General features: G+C 50.5%; 1 protein-coding gene across 4 annotated transcripts in view; it reads left to right on the forward strand.

Moving 5' to 3' along the window:
• SH3YL1 (SH3 and SYLF domain containing 1) overlaps positions 1 to 10,433 on the forward strand; it is a 36,758-nt gene extending 26,325 nt beyond the window's left edge. For 3 of the 4 annotated variants that reach the window (XM_077844316.1, XM_077844318.1, XM_077844317.1), the window contains 3 exons: positions 46 to 124; positions 3,972 to 4,028; positions 9,595 to 10,433. In XM_077844316.1, the coding sequence (XP_077700442.1) occupies positions 46 to 124; positions 3,972 to 4,028; positions 9,595 to 9,785 (327 nt within the window). In that variant the 3' untranslated portion in view covers positions 9,786 to 10,433. Of the gene's footprint in view, positions 1 to 45; positions 125 to 3,971; positions 4,029 to 8,799; positions 8,871 to 9,594 lie in introns of all 4 variants that reach the window. The other variant, XM_077844319.1, reaches the window with a different exon arrangement.
• The last annotated feature ends 12,622 nt before the right edge of the window (positions 10,434 to 23,055 follow it).

The following is a 23,055-nucleotide window of genomic DNA, read 5'->3' on the forward strand; positions in this document are numbered from 1 at the left end:
CAAAGAAGTATGTTAAAATTATGTGCATTTTTGTGTCCCTTTCAGGCTAAAGAGTTACCCCCGAAACCACTGTCGAGACCACAGCCGTCACCTGCGCAAGTCCCACTGAACTCTGGCTCCCAAGGTAAATGCTTTTGTTGCAATTCAAATACAATTATAATTAAGCAATTATTAAATATTGCTATTAAGAAATCAAGCTACGTTGTTAAGCTTTAGTGTCAAATAGAAGCACTGACGGGTGTGGGAGAGAAAAATAAGCGCTCAGCCCCTTCCAAATCCTCACTGCTGTAGTTTGGAAAAGCTTCTGTTCTCATTCAGGAGACGCTTTCTCCAATTAGAGATATTTTATCTTTAAAGTCTTTTGGTTTCTTCTATTTGTCATTTCTCCCAAAGGCTGTTATCCTGTGGATTTGAAACGGGGAACAAAATAAGCCTCTCTCTTGTGTACCACAGACTTATATTCTGGATGTTACTATTTACTATATATTCTTGGGCGCTCAGGATTTCATAAGGTGGTTTTATTTATTTTTTAAAAGATTGTATTTATTCATGAGAGACAGAGAGACGCAGAGACACAGGCCAAGGGAGACGCGGGCTCCCTGGGGGACTCGATCCTGAGACCCCGGGGTCACGCCAAACGCAGGGAGGGAGAGAGAGCACGAGCAGGTGGGGAGGGACTGACCTCTGCCCTGCACGTGTCACGTGCCCGTGGGCCGTGGCTGCCACGCACGGGTCCTCCCTCGTCCCACTGGGTGGACTGAGCCGCGTTACTCGTGCTCCCCGATACCCACTTACCTGTGACAAGGTCTCACCTACAAGCGGGCCTCACACACGGACGACAGCACGTCATAGAGTGAACGGCCCCGACGGCCCCGCAGCACATGCAGAGTGAACCTGGTCACTCTGTCTCCTGAGATCTCTTCCTGTGCTTCCTCACCTTCTTGTCATGATGTGACAGGAGACACCTGCTTAGGGAGCTGGAGGGAGGTGAGGGCCGCGGCGGGCGCGCGGGGCATCAGGCTGACAGGGGTGACAGGACCGGCAGCTTGGGCTACGGTGGCCACAGGAATGGGCCGAGAGCGAGCTGCGGGGAGTGGCTGTGGCCTGTGCCCCGCCACCTGCTGTCTGCTGCCACCTGCTCTCACCTGCCACCTGCTGTCACCCACCACCTGCTGCCACCCGCCACCTGCTGTCTGCTGCCACCTGCTCTTACCTGCCACCTGCTCTCACCCGCCACCTGCTGCCACCCGCCACCTGCTGTCTGCTGCCACCTGCTCTCACCCGCCACCTATTGTCACCCACAACCAGCTCTTACCTGCCACCTGCCATCTGCTGCCACCTGCCACCCACCACCTGCTGTCACCCACCACCTGCTGCCACCCGCCACCTGCTGTCTGCTGCCACCTGCTCTCACCTGCCACCTGCTCTCACCCGCCACCTGTTGTCACTCACCACCTGCTGTCATCCACCACCTGCTGCCACCTGCCACCTGCTGCCACCTGCCACCTGCTGCCACTCGCCACCTGCTGTCACCCTGACACCTGCTGCCACCTGCCACCTGCTATCACCCTGCCACCTGCTATGACCCTGCCACCCACCACGTGCTATCACCCGCCACCTGCTGCCACCGCCACCTGCTGCCACCTGCCACCTGCTGCCACCAGCCACCTGCTGTCACACGCTTACCTGCCTCTGATTTGGGATATTTCTTACAACAACGTTGCACGCATACATCTGCTAATTCGGCATTTCTGTGGTGATCTGTCCATTTTCTGTTTTCCACTTGCGGGGGCTCAGAGTGTCTGTGCCTTTTTTGTTGCGTGTATTCCCACGTACCTTATAATTTCGGTCTGTGCAGGTGAACGGGAGGTTCCTCCCATCTCTATCGCAGACTGCTTATCTTTACATTGCGAAAGTCCTGCTCGGCATGTCTTTTGTCCTAGATCTGACCACGACCCCAAATCTCTTATTTCTAGTCAGTTTTTTTTTAAAAAGCATTCTTTCAGCATAGTGATACCGTCCTCCCCATCCTGCCACGTTGCTCTCTCCGTCCCCGCCCCCTCAGCTTCTGGCAGCAGCCGTCTGGCGGGTGGGCCTCTGTCCTGGGGCCCTGCCGAGCTCCTGCTCCGCTGCCCCATGGGCCCCCGGCCCCCCCGCCTTCCCTCACGTCTAGGCAGGAGACCCCGATGGTCCCGAGTCCGGCCGTGAACGCGAGAACAGGCCCAGCCTGATCCAGACGGCAGCTGCTAGTGAGCCCCCCGGCCCCCCAGCAGAGGCCGCCGGCTTCGGAGGTCCCGGATTTCGGTTTCTTTGCCCAACAGAACTGAAGGGGGACAACGGAACTGTCACGTCCTAACAGTCGTCGTTAATATTGTCATTGTATATGACTTACTTTAAAAATCACGCAGCTAGGGGATCCCTGGGTGGCTCAGTGGTTTGGCGCCTGCCTTTGGCCCAGGGCGTGATCCTGGAGTCCCGGGATCGAGTCCCGTGTCGGGCTCCCTGCATGGAGCCTGCTTCTGCCTGTGTCTCTGCCTCTCTCTCTCTCTCTCTCTCTCTCATGAATAAATAAATAAAATCTTAAAAAAAAATCACACAGCTAACTATCACCAAAACAAAAAGTTATAAAAGTAATATTTTATTATTTTTGTTTTAATTATAGTTAAGTCGTTTTTTTGACCTTCATCTTGGAAGGAATATAAAATAATCCTGTTCCGTTGCTGTGAAACATATCCATTTAACCCTCTCTAGCTTTTATAAGAACCAGCTTTTCTACCACCTATATCTTTAAAAAAGAATACTAAAAAAAAATAAAAATAAAAATAAAAAAATAAAAAATAAAAAATAATACTAAGATACAATTGGGTATCGAAACTTTGTCATTCTAGAAATAAGAAATAGTCATCTTGTGTATATGAACTAAAAGACTTACCCGTCTATGAAGATGCCTTTCAAATAAAAATTTACTTTCATGTTTAGTAAATAAAAAAAATTCATAGTATATTTAAGATTTTGGTGAGCTGTGTACCAATAATGATTACTATAATCAATCTATAAGAAATTATTTAATAGAGCCTTGTGCTTACTTCAAATAACATAAAAATAAATTCATGTACAAATTTTTGTTGTAGAAACTGTTACATAAAAATATATTTATACCTTAGTATAAAATCTTTGGGACAAATGGAATGGAAATATGACTTGAAGATTAAAATGAACACTACAGAGGCTCCTGGGTGGCTCCGTGGTTGAGCATCTGCCTTCAGCCCAGGGCGTGACCCCAGAGTCCTGGGATCGAGTCCCACATCGGGCTCCCTGCATGGAGCCTGCTTCTCCCTCTGCCTGTGTCTCTGCCTCTCTCTGTGTGTCTCTCATGAATAAATAAATAAAATTTCCTAAAAAAAAAATAATGATTCATTTTTATACTATGACATTTAGATTCCGTTACCCCAAAGAGAGAGATAATTATTTAAATAATTGAAATTGAAATATGCTGCAAAGTAGGCCCTTTACAACTTTTAGCATTATATTGAACAATTTGAGGTGTTAAATCGAAAATATACAAGTGAATACATGCTGTTTAAAAATTATTATAGGGGTTAAGCAAAGATGTTTGAAAATCACTGTCTTGGGGGCTACAAATTTTGTAAAAATTCAAGCATTTTATGATCACTTCCAGAAAAATATGTATGTGTGTTATCCGAGAACGTATAATTCCAAGGCTGCGACTTGTGGTTTCTGATCCATCAATATCAGATATTTGCCCGCTGCTTTGTGCTCGGTGTTCTCTCTGGGTTTCTTCAGGCATTCCTCTTGATTTGAAGTGTGATAAAATACTGATATTTCTGTCAATCTTAGGGATTCAAAAAATCTTCACAAGGGCAAGATTCGGCATTCTTGGCTATTTTATATACTATATACGCTAATAAGTCTTCTAAATGCCCCCCTTCATTTTTTTTTCTATTTTGCAGGTGACAGAAACAAATACAAGCTCTACCCTGAACTTTCCAGCTATCAGGAGAGAGTTGGTAGGTAAAACGTCTATATGTTAAAAATGATTCACATCCATCTTACAGTCACGAACTTTCTGATTAGAATGGCAGGTTGTCAAACCCTCTGGGAAGGTGTCCAGACCCGCTTTGATTTGTAGGAGATGCACATTGTTTTGAGAAGTAGCTTCATTTAAAAAAAATGCTATGCTTTGCTCTCTTACTTGCTTTTAATCTGAGATAAGGAGAGTGATGGGGAGCTCAAGAGGCACAGCTCCTGCTGAGGAGCCCCCAGCCTGGGACAGGGAGCCGCTGACCCCCGGGGCCTCGTCTGAGGACCCAACCGTGCGATCTTTTAAGATCTTGTCACAATAGAATGACTTGTTCTGCTCGTTGTGGATTACAACGTCGTCTCATCATTTTTTTTCTGGATTTTAGTCCCATGAATATTTTTTTAAGGAATCTTTTATTTTTCATGTTCAGATATTTTGCCATTAATTGGGAACTGCTTCATATTCACATATTAGGGTTTGTTGTGATGAAAATAGTCCCCCGACCTATCTTACTTCAATATTCCTTAGAAAATGTTCCTTGGAAGAATTAAGCAATTATTGAGAAGTGTAAACAGGACACAAAATGAGGGCGAAGGTTAACCCGCTGTAAATAGCCCATTTATGTTTTCACATCATCTTTTGTCGCCGGGGTCACAGAACCTGCAGCGGAATTACCCGTTTCACGGAAACACAATGTCAAGGTTTAACAAAGTATCTGCTTCTTCTTAAAACTTATAAAGTGCTTCAAAAATGTCTCTCAAGCCGAGGTCCTTAAGCAGAAGTCAACGTTTCCTGGTTGCCGAGGGTGCTGGCTTCCTCCGCTCGCAGCGGGGCTTCCCCGTTGGGCCCCTCTCCTGGCCGTGCTCCCCGGCAGGTGCACGGGATCTGTGCCCGCCCGGGTGCGGCCTGCGGGGCGGGGGGCCCTGTGGCCCCTGGGGCAGTGAGAAGACTCGGGTGTCTGGGGACGAACCTGCCCCTATAGACGTGATTTACAGCCAGAATCGGACGCTGTCAAAATTTGACCCTTAGATGCACGTCCCACAGAGGCAGGACAGGTGAAGGCGTGTGTGCGGCCCGTGATGTCACGCGGCGGGCTTCTAAGGACTCGGCTGGAATGAGGCAATGGCTCCGGCAGCCTGCCGTTAATGGGGACTTTAAATTTCAGGGGAACGGAGCAGAGTCCCGTGGGGGGACCCTGGGGGCCGGGACGCTGGGGCTGTGGTGAGGCGGCCGCAGGGACTGTGACCGTGTCCCTCGGGTCCTCCGCAGCGCGCCTGTGGCCTGCAGCCCCGTGAGCATGACGACACCCCCGAGAGGCATGGGGACAGTGCGAAGCCACGGGAAGCCACCCCCGGGTGGGCTCGGGAATGGGCTGGGACCTGCACTCAGTACTGCGGCCACCAGCCTGCAACCCGCGATGGCGTTACCTGCCCGCGGCCGGCCCGTCAGTTTTGTTTTAACGTTTGAGGGTAGGATGAGCTAAGTAGCACAAAGTGTGGGTACTACGATACTTATTTATTTTAGTCCTTTCTCCAAATATAAGGCATTCGGAAGAAAAAAGTGAAAAGGAAAATTTAAAGCCTATTTTTAAAATAAAACTGACTTTGCGCTATCAGACTTTTAAAAAGCAGCTGTGAAACGGGGTGAGGTCTCCCCAGGGCCTCTCTGTAGCCCCGGCTGCGACAGGCCTGAGCCCCAGCTCACACGCACCTCGCGGGGACGGCTGGGCCCCGTGGGCTTGCTCTCGGCTTGTCCCACACCCGTGACTGGCTGCACTTCTGCACGGGCTACTGGCAAAGCAGCGTTTCCCCAGACTGTGTGTGCTTTGGTTCGGCCACCTTTGGAAGCTCCAGCTCCGTGGAACTTGGGCCTCTCAGCAAGACAGCCTTGCAAGTGCACAGCCTGGTTAACTGGACGTTTCTGTAACAGCCTGTGCCCTCCTATGTCCGTCCCCACCACCGCCTCCTATCCACCCTGTAGTTCTCAGCGGCAGCCTGGGCACATCCACTGCAGGGGCCAGCCTGTGCTGCGTGGACGCTCGGACTCCGTGCCCCGGTGTCAGGGGCACCCGCCCCAGCTGCCAGACATCACCTCTCAGGGCCGCTTGTCTGCTGGCCTCACCTAGAGGCCTCGTGTGCCTCCCTTAACAGCAGCCCCCACCCTCCTGCAGGGCCCCTGGTGGTGACAGGCCACCCTGGCCCCGGGGGGGCGGGGGTCAGAGTTAAGTCAGCCGTGCAGCTCACGCCTGCATTAAACGTGTAAGGAAACCGAAGGCGTGGTCTCGTGCTTCCGTTTGCCTTGAACCCGACCTGGCGAAGGCGGAGACCCTTCCCTGAACCGTGTCTGCCGCACGGGGCACGGGGCGGTGACATCCTGGGGACCCCGCCTCGCCGACGAGGAGCCCCCGGGCGGCCGCCAGTCGCTGTAGCTCCTTCTCATCGGGGTCCTGATCTGGGGGAGACCGAGCACGTGCATTTAAATTCCGGGACCGTGACGAGGAGGACGGCTATTGGCTTCAAAGAGCCTCGTGGGTTTAAACCCAAGAACTCGTGGGCATACCCGGCCAAGGAAGGAGGCGTCTTGATGGCAGGCATTGGAGTCCCGGCAGCAATCTCTGCGCCCCAGGGTGCCCCCTTTCTGGAAGGACAGACTGCCTTCCCGGGGAGAAAAAGGGCTCACTTTGTCTTTTCTAATAAGTTATTTTGTGGGCATTAAACTTTTCCTTATGGGAACCATCCCTAATACTCATAGTGAAGAAGAACCTCAAGCCATCTTGATGGAAGCAAACACTGACCGTAGGCAGCATAGAGCGGCTGTGCCCCAAGCACCTCCTGGCCCCGGCCTCTTGTTCTCCCGACCCGGCGCCTGCGTGGCCCTCTCCCCACCGTCTCCCCTCCTGCGAGGACCCCCGCCCCGCCCCGCCTCTGCTCGGTTGGAACACCGAATGCCAGCCTCCTCCCCGGCAGCACCCCGATGGCCCCGCTGCTCCGCACCCCTGGTGCCTGGAACTGCGACTCCCGGGGTGCCGGGCAGCCCCCAGCGGGGAGCACTGGGCCCGCCTGGGAGCCCCTCCGTCTCTCATTCAGTTCGTGGTATCCTGCCTCTAGCTGTTCATCGCCGGCTGTATCCCCGACGGCAAGAACCGGCTCCGCCGGCAGTGATGGCCCAGGCCCCCAGCTCTCGCTGCCTGCGGAGTCTGGGGACCCCGGCAACGCAGGGACACAGCTGCTTCTCCCGAAACGCTGCCTGACACGCAAAGTGTCCAGGCCTCCCGTGCAGCCAGTGGCAGCAACGTGGGGCTCATGTGTTCGCTGCAGGCCGTGGGCCCGGGTCAGGCAGGCCTCTGCCGTTCAGACCTCTGCTCCCCACGCGCGCCCCAGCCGCGGGAGGACAGGCGAGTGCATGCCTGACCCAGTGGCCACGGCTGCTGTTGCTGCGCTGAGCGCCGCCACCTGTCACCACTGTCGCCATCCTCTGTGCAGCCAAGGCACACAGATGCCGTGCAGAGACGGCCGTGACTCCAGGCCATCCCCGTGTTCACCTTCTTTGTTTGCTTCTTCTTATTTTCCGGTGCGTCCAGGGCCGAGGTGAGAGGAGCAGCCACTCGAGGGCTCTCGTGAATTAAGTCTGGTTCATGGAGGTTGAGCTTCGTGAGTGGAGGTGATCAATGCAATTATTGATGTGAAAATGACGTTCAGGATGACTTCTTCTGTGACATCACCTTACGTTCCTCTGAGCTGATGACACGGAGGCCTGAGGACTTGCTCTGCGTCCCCCCCACGCCGCGACCTCACAGCCACTCCCCGTCCACGGTGACGACCACCCGAGTGCTCATGTGTGTCGGCGGTCGCCCCCCGGCTCGAGGGGCTCCTCCACTCGATACCCAACCGTGCTCTTCTGCAATATATGTTTAACCTTCTTTCTTACAATCAATAGACTGAAAGTAAATAGAGCATAAAATATATAAAAATATGCAGAACATGTCTGCATGATAGAAAAAAAAATAGCTGTGCCGGTAATACCTGTGGTGCAATTGCATCAGCTGTTTTGGGGGCTGTTGCTGTAGATTCAAAGAGCCAAAAAAAAAAAAAAGCCACACGGCACCTGAAGCGCCGCGGCAGCATCTTGTGTGAGCTGCAATCAGCGTCGCGGTCCCACGTGTAGACTCCTGACTTTTTATGTCTTACTGACAGGCCAGGTTTCAGATAAGTAACTGTTTTTTGTTTTGTTTTGTTTTGTTTTTAGAATCAGGTTATTTATATTTTCAGTGTATCCGCAGTAAGATGCGCTTAAAAAGCATCTCGCTGCCTGATACATGCACAAAATATGTGGAACAGAAACACAGAACTCCACGTGGCTGAGAACACGGGAGTGCGTGTCCTTATATTTCTTATATTACACAGTTTATAATACTGTGCTTTACTCATAGTAACTCCTGAATTCTCAAGGGATTTTTTTTCCCAGTACAACACAGAACATTCTATGCATCGTGTTGAAGCACTTGTTACGCAGACGCAGATGTGGTGCTTGTGCTGACTTGAGTTTGATCTCTATTTTGAAAGAAAATCTAAAGCAAGTGCAGAAATGAAAACAGCCACGACGCCCGTGGGAAACCTGTCTGCTGATGAGCCAGCAAAGTGCATCTGAGCTGGACCCTCAAAGCTACAGAGCATGGCTTCTGGGGGGGTTTTGTGTGTGTGTGTGTGTGTGTGTGTGTGTGTTTACATTTTATGTCATTTTATTTTCCGTCGTGACAGGTGCACTAATTCCCGTCCCGCCGCCCGCCCCCTGGTGACTGTCAGTGGGCTCTCTGGAGTTCGGAGTCTCGGTCTGTTTCTTGGTTTGTCTCTCTCCCTCTCTCTCTCTCTCTTTTTTTTTCTTTTTTCTTCCTTTGGACATTCATTTTGTTTCTTAAATTCCACATATGAGTGAGATCATATGGTATTTGTTTTCTTCTGACCGACTGATTTTACCGAGCATGGCACTCTAGCCCTATCCTGGAGCGTGGTTTTTCAATGAAGTCTTTTATGATATCATCATGAATATAAATGCGTGTTTCTCTAACAGCTACTATTTGTGGAGCCATAATGACCCTTCTATTAAGTGAGGGAAGATGTGAATACGGCTGACCTCCGAATGGCATGGGGCGGGGGGCGTAGGGCCACCAAACCCCGTGCAGCTGAAAATCCACATATGACTTTTGACTCCCCCAAAACTTAAGTGCCAATGGCCTGCCATAGACCAGAAGCCTTAGCAAAACCATAAACAGTAAATTAACACCTATTTTATGTTACATGTACTATGTGCTGTATTCTTACAATACACTATGCCAGATAAAAGCAAGGGTTATTAAGAAAATAAAGAGAAGATACATTTACAGTATCATAGTGTTCATAAAAAAAATCCATATATAAGTGCACCTCACACTTGTGTTGTCAAGGGTTTACTTGTAGTGTTATCGTCTGGATTATTCCATTTTTTTCTTACCTACACACCTTTCCCAGGTTTTCCCATTAAAAATGCAAATAATTTAATTTTTTTTTTGTTTATAGGCAATTTGAGTCAGCCCATAGAAGTGACGGCACTATATTCTTTTGAAGGACAACAGCCGGGGGATTTGAATTTTCAAGCTGGAGACAGAATCATAGTCCTATCAAAAACGGATTCACACTTTGATTGGTGGGAAGGGAAGCTGCGAGGTCAAACTGGCATTTTTCCAGCCAACTACGTTACCATGGATTAAAGTTCCTATTATTTTCTTCTTTGAGAATCATAAAACACTAATTTCACCACTGACGGGGTTTACTATTCCAGTTAAGCAATGTTTAACAGGTTTTAAAATGCTGCTCTTTGCCCTATAAACTTTTATCCAATCTGTAAAAGATTTTTTTCCTCTCTGTGGATGGTTACTTTACACGTCTTTAAATGCTCTGTACTAATTTTATCACATGTGCCATGTAATAGTCAACATTCTCCAATTCCTATGGTCACAGTCCTTTCGGCTCATTTTCGGGCATCGCTAAACGGGTGACTGGCTGTGGATGCGGTAACCGCGTGTTTTACTTTGAGAGCCTGAGGGCGGGGGCGTGGGTACGTGGATTCGTGCATCTCTTACTAGAGGAGAAGAAATCAGCTTAACGAAGGTATTAAGTAATCCCTCTAGTTGTAGGTAAACCGGAGCAGGGATCCTTAAAAATGATCTTTATTTCTGCAAACGTCAACGTGCACGTAGAGCAATAGCAGAGACTCGGTGAGGAACTCGGCCCCTCGGCGTTAAACAAGACCCCGCGAACTTTTCTTCTGCGTGAGGTTGTGTGCTCATTTCTAGTAAGAGAGTCAGCTTACGGCGGCCTGGCCTCCTGTCCCTAAATAAATGCTTTTTAAATGGTGAGCTATAGTCTTGATTTTCCCCCGAGTTTCTAGCGTCCGGAGGCCCCCTGGTCGGCCTGAAGCTAAGACCTCCCCTGCGACTGGCTGTCTAACTCGGTTTCTTTGTGGCTGTGGTCATGCACACTTGACAGATGCAACTAGGATCTTTGGGCCACGACGTGATGGTTTAATATCCACACGCACCGCGAAGCGGCTCCCACCAGCTTGGGTCTCGCATCCTGAGGACACAGAGCACTTAGCGGATCTCAGGCACACGGTGCACCAGTTGGGGCCGTCCCCGTGCCGCGCCCGGAATCCCTGCACCTTGTCCCTCGCACGCCTGGCGGGCTGCGGTCTTTGACCCCGACTCCGCCCCCCGGTAACCACGCTAGTCTGGCGGAGTCTGGCTGGTTCGCATCCCCACAGACGTGAGAGCCGACAGTATTTGTCTTTTACTGACGTATGTCACTCGGATCGTGCCCTCCGGATCTGTTCCGCGACTTTGCACTCCCCGGACGTCCTCGTCTCAGCAGGTGCCTTCTGGCCTCGGGCTGTGTTTCGCTTCTCCCGTGGGCACCCCGGCCAGAGCGCGGACAATGCCCGTCTGCTGGAACATCGCTGATCATCCTGCAGGGTTTCCCTTCCACACAACAAGTTGCTTTTCTCCTGCTAGTTTTAAGGTTCTGTCCTTGTCTTTCATTCCCGGCAATTTGATCGTAAAGTCTTGAGGAGGGACAGGCAGGGGCTGGTAGGCGAGGTAGGTGGGGGCCACGAATCCCCCAACGCTGAGATGTCAGCGTGACTCCCGCGGACACCCGATGGCCAGCGGGGTACCCACAGCCCTCAGGAGTCACGGGGTCCCGCTGGCTGCCCCTCAGGGCCTTTCGGGGGCTTCCGTCGAGAACCGACTGGGAAACTTGCGGCCTTGAGATTCTGGCTCTGTCTCAGTTTGAGCGAGTGAGGACTGGTGACAATGTCTTGAGTGGCTTCCTTCTTTCTGGGGTCTGGTTATCCTTTGTCACGAAAGGACACCTCCCCGCCCGCACCCACAGCCAGGGCAGGGTGGTCCGGTTTGCTCCCCCAGCTCTGGTTTACTTACACTGGGCATCTTCGGGATGTTTGGAAGCCCGACCACGTGGCCCCCACGCGGCCCCCCATCTTCTCTCCTTACCCAGCCCCGCCCGTCCCTCACCCATCTGCAGGTCTGTGTCCCCCGGGAGAGGGGCATTTGCATCCCGCGCTTCCCTCTCTCTCCTGGGATCCACTGGGATCCATCCACTGACCCCTGGGTGGGGCCCGTCACTCCCCACCTGTCTCCTCCTGGACTGGGAGGGACCCCACTGCCCCCCGCCCCCGACGTGCTGACTCTTCCTCCCGCGTCTGTGCTCTCTACTGAACTGGTCACGGAGCTCCTCAGTTCCGCGAGCGCATTCTTGGATGAGGAGAGCAAAGGCAAAAGAGACGTGGATAAAATTAAATTTCTTTACAGCTTGCAGCCCATTGACGTGCAGGGGGTGGTGGTCCTCAAAGAACCCCCAAGGGCCTTCCTGCTAATGCTTCGCTGGAGGCAGAAAGCACCCTAACCTTGACAAGAGCCCCAACTCCAGCATCTCCGAGTCCTCTTCAACATATGAAAATCCTTTTAGAAACTTCCTTTGTCTCTAGCCACCAACTTAAAAATGTGTAATCAGGGGCCCTGGGGGCTCAGCGGTTAAGCATCTGCCTTCTGCCCAGGGTGTGACCCCGGGGTCCCGGAATCAAGTCCCGCGTCGGGCTCCCCGCATGGAGCCTGCTTCTCCCTCTGCCTGTGTCTCTGCCTCTCTCTCTCTCTGTGTCTCTCATGAATAAATAAATAAAATCTTGAAAAAAAATGTGTAACCAGTGGCCCCTCACGATCCCAGTGATGGGTCCTGTCCCCGTGTGATACTAAAAACACCTCTCTGCCCTGAAAATGTCTCAAGAATGCTTTGTTGACCATTCAGTCCTGGGCCCCACATTGCATCATCTTGGGGCCCCAACACGGAGCCTGAGTCCTCTCTTCCAGACCCCAGGTCTCGGTGCAAACCTCTCTTCCTCTGTTTTCATTTCGGGGGCCCTTGGGGAGTGCGGCCTTCTGGGGACACTTTCCTGCCGGTGGCTCAGGCTGCAGTCCGCGGCGGCCCCCCTGCAGGAGGAGCAGAAGCCTGCCCTGGGCTGGCACCTAGTTATTATTAAACCCCAGAAACCTGATGCCCCCCTTTACTCTTTTTCTTACACAAAGTTGTCTGTGGTGGGCCTGAAGCAACCCCGAGCAGGCCGGCTGCCAATCGAAGACTCGGCGGGAGGTTCCCTCCTGGGTCCGACGGCCCCTCCCCCTCCCTGGTGTAGCCACTCTGGCCACAGACCCACCCGGAGCCGCTGACACCGGTGCCCAATGGGAAGTCCCAGGGAGGCGGGTGGGCCGCGGGACCACCTGCGATGGAAGTCGCTGAGCCCGTGACGGGTTTCTATCTGCACGGTTTTCCGTCAATGTCCTCTGCTAATTAAGTCACAAAATTGGGTGATTTCCCTCTGTAACACTTTTCTAGGGTTTTCCATGGGTTAAAAATGGCAAGTTCTTCCCGGCACGGTATTTTGATCCCCTCCCGGTGCCATTTGTAGCCTGGGGTGAGAAGGGAAGCAGGGTCTGCCCCACGTCACATCCTGCGGGGCCTGGGAGGGCGGGGATCACAGCCACCACCCCCGCCCCGAATGCCTCCAGCTGCTGGGACACCAGGACCCCCTGACATACCCCGCGGGGGTCACCACCTGGGAATCCGGGCCTGGGGACAGGTAGCGTGGATGTGCACGGGCACAGACCTTCTGGGTTTCTTCTCGGTTCCCTAGGACTCTCCCTGGGATGAGATTTAACCCACTGGGAGCAATTCAGAAGGCAAGGCTTAAGGGGCGCCCGCCCTTCTGTAACACTGCACGGCTGGCACCCCTTAGGAAACGAGGAAAAATGGCCCATTAATGAGACATTAAACTTCAATCCAATCTATCAGATGTATTTGACAGGAAACCGGGCAAATGGACTGGGATGTGCTGTGTGCAGGCACTCACGGCCCTAAATCAGGCCCTAAATCAGGACCCCAACCGGAGGGCCCCTTGCAGAATGTGTCTGGCTGCTAAGCAGGCTACTAAACCCCTCCGGATGGAGTGTTTGATTGTCTAAACAGGCCTCGTCCTCCTAATAAACCCAGGGGGCTGGAGGAAACACGGTCGTCCCTATAAAGGGGATGCTGACTGCCTCTGCTCCTCCTATGACAGACCCCAGACCCAGGGAACTCTCGTTGCTTGTGGGGGCTTCTCCCTCATTCGTTTCTTGGGTTAACGGCATGCCAACTGGAGCCCACTCTCGGGTGAGCGTACCTGGGGACGGGACCCCGAGGAGTATTCCCACAAAACTGAAGGAGTTTCGGGGAAGTTCCCCGTTTCCCCGGGCCTGACATGGATGCTCTATATGCACCCGTCGGTGTAAAAGCCATGTGTCTGCTCATCTGAGCTGACGAGCTGTGGAACCCGGAGCCCCCTTCTCGGCCCTTCGGGCTTTTCCCCACCTCCCGCCTCTCTGGCAGCGCCTCCCTCCTCGCCGTCCCCTCCTCCTGTCCCCGCACCGTGGGCGCGGCCTGCATGACTGGACCCCATAGGAGCCTCCACCTGCAGCCCCCAGCCTCCTGCTCCTCCGAGGAGGAAAAAAATCTCTAGAGATTTTCCCACTGGTGCCCCAGGTAAAAATTGACAAAGGGGAACAAATTGACCTTATTTAAGGGGACCCAGGTGGCACATATCTGGTATTTAACCTAATGGTTGAATTTGTTGGTTTAATTAAGACGGATGTGTCTGTCCTCAGCATTAAATACAAGACTTTTATTCTACCAAGATTACTAAAGGTTGAATAGGTCCCTGGGCTCTGTTGTCAGCGAAACGACGACTTGAAATGGTGGTTAATTTTGTCCGCCTCAAGGTTTTCACGGGTAATTTGTAAGAAAGCTTTCAAAGTCTTTAGTAGCCTGGAACTTTAAAGTCCTGCTTGCATGTTACGTTGGGTCTCACTGGCCACCTAAGTCTTTTCCAAACGAGATAAAAATACTAAAGCCATAATCACTACACACAGGTTTGTACTTCTGACTTCTTACTTCAGAGAAGCCGAGGATATTCGAGTCTTGGAAAACAAGCTTTGTGTCTTACTGAAAAGTCATACTATGGAAAACGCATGTTCCTAAAAATTATGAAATATATTCATAAATTTGCTAAGAATGTTGGTGTAACAGACAGTTCACAATTGGTTACTCTCTAGTGCTCACTGGACACTATGATTCCTAAGAGTTAAAATTCCGCTAAATGCAGAAACCCAGTCAGAGAGGACTGATCTTCCGTAGCACTGCACGGCCTCCCGACAAGGACTTGAGACGTTTAAAAGCTGATGGAAGGGAGCGGAAGGTGCGTGAGGAGGATCTAAGCAACGGGGGTACGTGGTGTGGGGGTAAAGGAAAGTGAGTTTGTCCTCAGATGAGACTGGGCCTCTGGAGAGCAAGAGCTGACATCAAAATCCGAATGAAAATGTTGTAGGTTTACAAAGGAGGATCTCTGGGAGGGATTTCCTATGTGGTCAGAAGTAAGGTTGAAATGAGTGGATTTTAAAAGTTCACTGGTGTAAGATTAAAATTCTGCTTTTCTCTCTGTTAAAACAAAGTTTTCTCGAATGGGTGGCCTGCTCTTGGTAAGAAAATGTAAGCAAAGGTGTTTTTTTTTTTCCTTTTGTCTGTCCAGAAAACCAAAACTTAGTTTTGTCTTTATCAGGCCTTTGATGAGTTAAAGTTAAAACTTCCCAATATTAAACAAAACAAAAACAAAACTTCTCAATATTAAGGAAGCTAGTTTTTTTTTTTGTTTTTTTTATTTATCATTTTTTTAATAATAAATTTATTTCTTATTGGTGTTCAATTTGCCAACATACAGGATGTGCTCATCCCGTCAAGTGCCCCCCTCAGTGCCACCCATTCACCCCCTCCTCCCCTTCCACCACCCCTAGTTCGTTTCCCAGAGTTAGGAGTCTTGGTGTTCTGTCTCCCTTTCTGATATTTCTGATATTTCCTCTCCCTTCCCCTCTATTCCCTTTCACTATTATTTATATTCCCCAAATGAATGAGACCATATAATGTTTGTCCTTCTCCGATTGACTTATTTCACTCAGCATAATACCCTCCAGGTCCCTCCACGTCAAAGCAAATGGTGGGTATTTGTCATTTCTAATGGCTGAGGAATATTCCGTTGTATACATAGACCACAGCTTCTTCTTCTTTTTTTTTTTTAGACCACAGCTTCTTTATCCATCATCTTTCGATGGACACCGAGGCTCCTTCCACAGTGTGGCTATTGTGGACATTGCTGCTATAAACATCGGGGTGCAGATGTCCCAGCGTCTCACTGCATCTGTATCTTTGGGGTAAATCCCCAGCAGGGCAATTGCTGGGTCGTAGGGCTAGGTACTCTATAACCCTATGTATTTGCCTTTGGAATCTCTTATTGCCACTTTCGTTAAATAAATAATCAAGTTTTAAGTTTTGTAATGATCTGTAATCCTATTTAGGCTTGTATTTTATAAATATCTGAGGTTTTTAAACAAACTTCTCTGGGAATTGAAATGTAAATGAAGTCTTTTTTGACTAATTAGGCCTTTTGTTTGGCATGTTAAAGTTACTACTGTTAAATAATGATAGATGAGCACTGGGTGTTATTCTGTATGTTGGCAAATTGAACACCGATAAAAAATAAATTTATTATTAACAAAAAAATAAATAAAAATAAAAAAATAAAAAAAAATAACGCTAGACCTTCGGCTATGTTGTTTGGGTAAATGCTATAACTGGTCCAGAGATGACATGCAATTCCTAAAGTTCTCGTAGCTTTTGGTATAAGGCCATCGCTCGATATTCTGATCATTATGTGGCACAGAAATAACGGAATTTCCTTGTCGGCTGCGTTATAATGAAGTCTTCGTAGCAGATCTTGAACCAGGTCCACTTTTGAGTCATCATTTAGAATTATTGTTCTTATTCTCTTGCAAAATGTGAATCATCTTCAAAGAGATTCATAAAAAGGGCTTTTGACAAATACAGGTTTTTGATGGCTTCAAGATCATAAATGACTGAACTGAGTAAGAATTTCCACAACTAGCTAAAAAAAGCTGTATTCACACTGAGTAAGAATTAGTCACACGGAACTAAACGAACTGAGGAAGATGATTGTCGTTTTTGTGGCTCTTGTTTGGAACACAGCTGGTTCTCTAATGTTTGCTTGTCCAGATTAAGGAAACTTCCTCTTCAACCATCCATGATATACAGAACCACGAAGAAACATCCCTTTGTGAGTAAATGGAAGTGTTTAACTTTTCCCTCTGCCTGAACCCTCTGAAATTCAAAATGTCTCAGTGAGGATTCTTTCTTTCAGGGCAATTACAGTCATTTGCATAAGCTCAGCAACAACCTGTTCTCCTCCTAACAGGACACCTTTGGGAACACTGGTTATTTTGCCAAGGCCTTGATAGCGACGTCCTATTTGAGAGACATTCCTAGGCTTGGCCATGACCAGACAGCTTGGAGGAACTGAGGTGGACTCGATGAAGCCTGGAGCCATGGAGCCCTTGGAGATGTTGGCCGATACAGGCTACGGTTCCCAGCGGCCTCACCAGGTGAGTAAAGAATGTCACGTCCTGGCAGGTGCAGGAACCTCGGGGTATTTTGGGGACTTGAGAACAGGAATTCACACAAATCGACAGGTAGTGCAGGCAAGTCTGCCGACAAATATTTGGTTTGGCTTCAGACCCGGAGAGGCTGATAAAAAGTTCAATCCAGATTCCTTAGAAAATGTTCTAGCAAAGCAGATTTTAAAGGATATCTACGATCAATCACTATTCTCTCTGGGCACACATAAAAATTTAGGCCACATTTGTTAAAATTGGACTTGTTTTTCAAACAAATTAGATTTGATTTGGCTATCTCTGGAAATAAGGGTGATTTTAGAGAGAAAAATTATACTTCAATAGCACATTGTTGTGGATGTTAAATCCTGGTTTTGGTTGTCTTTGCATGAATACTGTTTACCGAAGTTAGACAACTAGAGGTAAACTTCAGAGAAATTGCCATATTAGTAACCATGGGCATATGATCATTTCAACAGCTGGGAAATAGGACTCCCCAATAATTGTATAGCTCAGCTCTCAGCTTGATCAATTCTGTGTGGCTGAGAGGAAAAAATAACTCCTTGGAACCCAGAGCATAGCCCACTCCGTGGAGTCGACTGGCATTGTGGAGACCACGGGTGGCCCCACTTTCCTTATGATCGGACTGCATGTTCCTCCCGGGGGTGCCTAGGTTCCCACACAAATCTTATCCCATTTGCCTGATTCCTCATAATTAGGATACTGGTAAGGCAAGGCATCGAATAAGCAGGGCTTGTGGATGATTTTCTCCCTTAGCCGTGTTGTGCAAGGAGCCACCTTTATTGATGTGAAACTACAAATAGAGGCTTTAGCCAAGCGTAAAACAGCCCCTTTAACTAAAAAGGACATGCAGTCACCCAGAAATTCAAAAGGTGACCCTCTGAAGCCGGAGGGCTCTGGAGACCCTGACTGCAGCTCACGGTTTTATTTTTAATAAAACAGATCATTGTGTATAGACTCCAGATCACCACAAAATGTGACAGGGTTACTAAGACATGGACACCTAAATTGGTTTTAAATGACCTCTCTCTTTCCTCTATTCATTGGTTAAACTCCTGGACTGAAGGGAAATTTGGGTCAACTGTCAAAGGCCTTTTTTAGTCCCAGTTCAGTAAATGAATTGTAGAACAAAAAGACAAAACAAAACAAAAAAAGACCTTTTTTTATTGAGCTTCTCTTTCTTATAATAATATTAAGCTTGGGGATCCCTGGGTGGCGCAGCGGTTTGGCGCCTGCCTTTGGCCCAGGGCGCGATCCTGGAGACCCGGGATCGAATCCCACGTCGGGCTCTCGGTGCATGGAGCCTGCTTCTCCCTCTGCCTATGTCTCTGCCTCTCTGTCTCTCTCTCTGTGACTATAATAAATAAATAAATAAATAAATAAATAAATAAATAAATAAATAAATAACAAAGTTTAAAAAAAAAAATAATATTAAGCTTATTTTGTTGTCTTTTCTGGCGGCTCCCGACCTGGTACCAAGTCTCCTTCGCTGCTATGACTCCAAGCCTTTCTACTCAGGGAGGCTCGTCTATGTTTTCTACCTGGGATTGGCTGCCTCGGCCATTGGTCAATCCTACATAGAAGCTCCCCAACCAGACCGATGCTGACCCACAGGTGAGGACGTTTCTATGCCTCCTTTCAGCAGGAAGAAGTTACACAAGACACCTGCCAACCTCAGTGACCTTAAAGATTGAAGGGTCAAAATTGTTCAGGGAGGAATGACGAGAAAAACAAAGGCAAAAGAAACGTGGATAACATTAAATTTCCTTACAGCTTGCAGCCCGTTGACAAATCCCTGCGGCAGGCAGAGGGTGATGGTCCTCAAAGAACTCCCAAGTGTCCTCCTGCTAATGCTTCGCTGGAGGCAGAAAGCACCCTAACCTTGACAGGAGCCCCAACTCCAGCACCTCCGAGTCCTCTTCAACATATGAAAATCCTTTAGACACTTCCTTTGTCTGTAGCCACCAACTTAAAAGTGTGTAATCAGGGGTCCCGGGGGGCTCAGCGGTTGAGCGTTCGGCTCAGGGTGTGACCCCAGAGCCCAGGGCAGAGGCTCTACTGCTGAGCCACCCAGTCGTCCCCATCTTGTTCTTTTCTTTGTGATTTATTCCCCTGACCCTTCATTTTCCCAGTCTCTGTGTTGCTTTCTGGACATTAGATAATACAGTCCCCTCTGCCAGTCTTGATGCTCTTGGTAGGAGTTGAACCTTGTGACCTGAGCTACAGGTGGGCCCCCAAAACTTTGTGGTTGTCCAAACTACCTACTTTGCTCTTCGTGGCTGCCGGTAGTTGAAGGCGTGCCGCAACCAGGGTATTCCAAAGGGGAGGATCCCTAGACCCTCTGGTCAGCACCTAGATGCAGGCTGGTTGCCAGCTAGACCCTCAGCAGCACTGAGAAAGGGTGTAGTTAATCTCTTTCTGTGGAGAAACTGGGCGATAAGCCTTTCTCCTGCCACCTTCGCACTGGGCCTGGAGGCTTCCTGCGGGGTGGGCGGGGCTCCTGTGCCCATTTAAAAACTACTCCTTTGTTCGCTACAGTTCTGTGGGACCCGTGGATGTCAGCCCTGCTGGCTCTCAGAGGTAGGTGCTCTGGGGGTCCGTCCCGTGAATGGCAGCTTTAGAACTGGGGTGGCTGATGCGTGAACAGTCTTCCAGGGAGATGCCTTGTTTCATTATTGTAACAAGCCAGAGGAAGAAAGCAGGATAAGTGTGCACTGGCTTCTCAGGGGTCAGGGGGATCACAGGCAGCACCTCGGGGCCTGCTGATTAGAGGCTGGACCCTCGGGGAGCAGCTTGTACAGTGTGCAGTCCAGCCCCTTCCAGGAAGGGGACTGTGGGACATGGTGTTTGCCAGCCGAGCCCTGGGGGCATAGATGCCCTGAGTGTTTGTGCCCCCATTAAGAACTGCTTCTTGGGTTGCAACAGTCCCCTGGGACTTGTGAATGTAAGCCGCATTGGCTTTCAGAGCGCAGTGACTTGGGAGCTCATCCCTTGGATGGCAGCCTTAAAGTTGGGGCACTCGATGTTCCGTCCGAAACCTTCGCTCTTCAGGGAGAAGCCGGGAGGTGGGCATTGCCCCTTGATTGCGTGGTGCTGGGCAGGGGGCAGGGTTTGTGGTCAGAATGTGTCTCCGCCTTTCCTTCCTGTTTCAATGTGGGTGTTTCCTAGTTACCCAAAATGGAAGACCACCAGGCTCGTTTCTGGATGTCTCTCAGAGGGACTCCTCTAGGAGTAGTTTTATGCTCCGGGCACCTGTGTTACCATCCTGGTCCCTCTAACTTCTTCCTTAAACTCCAGATTCACCTCCAACCATACACTCGACAGCTCTGTTTGGGCAGGTAATAGTATCTCCAACCTAATTTGTCGAACACTAGACTCTTGCTTCCCCTTTACTAGGCCTGACCTCCCTCAACATTCCTGCTTAGTCAATGGAGATTCCATTCATCCATTTCCTGAGGCCACAGAGTTCCCTAGGAGCCATTCCTGATTCTTCTTCTTTTTAAAAAGATTTTATATATTTGAGAGAGAGAGAGAGCACGAGCAGGGGGAGGGGCAGAGGGACAAGCAGACGCCCCGCTGAGCAGGGAACCTGACGTGGGACTCGATCCCAGGATCCTGAGATCACGACCTGAGCCAAAGGCAGATGCTTCACCAACTAAGCCACCCAGGTGCCCCTGATGTTTTCATTTTAGACTTCAGTAAAGGTCAACTTTTGTTAAAAGATTCACATTTTTCTCATCCAACATCCTTACGAGCATTTCTTCGATATTACCTACAATTTGGAAACTTTATCCAAGGTTTCAATTAGAATTAAACATACTTATAAAAAAAAAAAAACACACAACCTGGAGGCACTAAACACTTTGTGAATTTTCCTTTGCCATCTGTGGTATAAAGCATGCATTTCCCATTGCTCTCCCAAGTTTCAGCGTTCTCAATTTCCTACTTATTTGCTGACCAAGATTGCCCAAGTTCCCACTCGGGTGGGGAGGCTTCCAAGCAGCATTGCGCGCTGTCAGAGCTGCAGACGTCCACAAAGAGTGTCATACATGCTCCTAAATGTTTCCAATATCACCAGGCTCCTTCTTTTTGGCAGAACCATCTTAATTATATTTAAATATGGTTTTACCTTAACTGCTTCCAGGAAAGTTAAAATGAGGCCACAGAACTTCCTGAAAACATCTCCAACAAAATAACTAACTCCAGCAAGTCAGGTGAGGGAGACAACAGGCAGGTTCAAACGAGCAGCCAGCGGAGCCCCCTTCTGCTCCCAGAGGTGAGAACGGCCAAGCCGAGGGCATGGGACGACGCTCTGCCTTCCCCCGAAGTCAGATCACTCTCCCTGAAATCGAGGCCAACCTAAAATCTGGCTCTCGTGAAACTTATCATGTGACTGTCCTTTTCCAGAACCTTGAAATGGGAGAACGGGCCAGAGGCCAGGTGCCTCACTTCCTTCGACATGGTTCTGTGGGCAGACGGTGGACTCTGGGGGGTTAGCCCACCGCACCCCGTGCTTCGCAAAGTACTCGCTACAATGGCTTAGAAATCCACTCTGCCCCCCGAAAATACCTGCTTTGCAGGTCTGTGAGGAGGAGTGGGTGAGCAGAGGCCACGTGTCTGTCCTTCATGTGGCTTCAGTAAGGGAGAGCTCTCGAGCGGGAGCTCAACTGTGAGCAGCTACCAGTCTCTTTGCCACCGAAAGATCCCAATGCACTGGCTTCACCAGCGTCTCCACCTGTTCGCTTACACGGATATTTGGACGAGATGTATTGAAAAGGAAGGAGCAGTTGGGTTCTACTCCTAAGTGTGTGGCCGTAGCAGGTGGCCCAGCGCTTGCAGATGCCCACGGACTGCTTCCTCTCCATCCGGCCCCACAACCTCCTTGGAATACGGGTCTGCAGGCCCCAGGCCTTCCCGGGGTTCTTTCCTGTGGGTTCCTTCCTCTACCTGATGGTGCCACCGGGGACTGAGGCCTCGGCCCGAACGGTCCCACCCCGGCTGGGCCCAAAGCTCCTGAAGGGAGGTCCTTTGCCCACCTGGTCTGGGCAGCCCCAGCCGGAACCCTCGGCTGATTATGGCTGCCAGGGGCCTAGGACTCGTGGGATAAGGGCCTGGGTGCTTTTTCTTTGCTCTTTGGCAGTTTTTCCTCATCAACAAGTCAAATGGAAACAGATTCCAAGGAGGACTCACTGTGTTAGTGGGGAAACTTTTCTGGGCACCTCACTTGCTGGGCATCCTGTGTCCTGGGGATGCTGCGGTGAACGGGGCTGCCCCAGTGAGGGAGGCGCAATTCCAAGAGCTAAAACAGCAACAGCTACAATGACATTAGATAAACAAAATAACACTGCGTCGGGGGGCGGGGGGGGCAGGACACTGTGGCCTCCCGGGGCAAGGACACTGCGGGGACAAACGGAGAAGGACGGGAGGGCGGCGCCCGCAGGTGTGCAGGAGGGTCTCCGAGCAGAAGCCGCCGTGGGCTCGAATCCCTGAGCCGGGGAGGCCGAGGCCCCCGCGCACCCACAGCCCAGGTGGGCTCCCCCAGAAAACCCGCAGGCCTCTGTCGAGGGCCGCAGAGCAGAGCCCGAGGCCCATCCCCATCGCGACCAGCCCCGCGGGGACGAGGGCGGCTCAGGGTCCCGGACTGTCTCCTTGAGGGCGCGCGGGGGTCACACGTCCCTCCGGCCCGGCCCTCCTGCCCCTGCGGGCACCTGTCCGCCTGTCCATGCAGCGGCCCGCAGGCCAGGGCGCACCGCGGGGCAGGTCTGCGGCGGTGGGTGCAGGTGGGGGGCCCCCGGGGTTCGAGGGAAACAGCCCAGGGCCTCAGGCCCAAGGCCCCGAGCCTGGGACACTGCTCCGAGTTTGCACCCCACCTTCCGAGGCTGGATGGGGGGACCCAGCGCCC

The sequence above is a fragment of the Canis aureus genome, chromosome 12 (assembly GCF_053574225.1).
Source record: "Canis aureus isolate CA01 chromosome 12, VMU_Caureus_v.1.0, whole genome shotgun sequence".
NCBI lineage: Eukaryota > Metazoa > Chordata > Mammalia > Carnivora > Canidae > Canis > Canis aureus.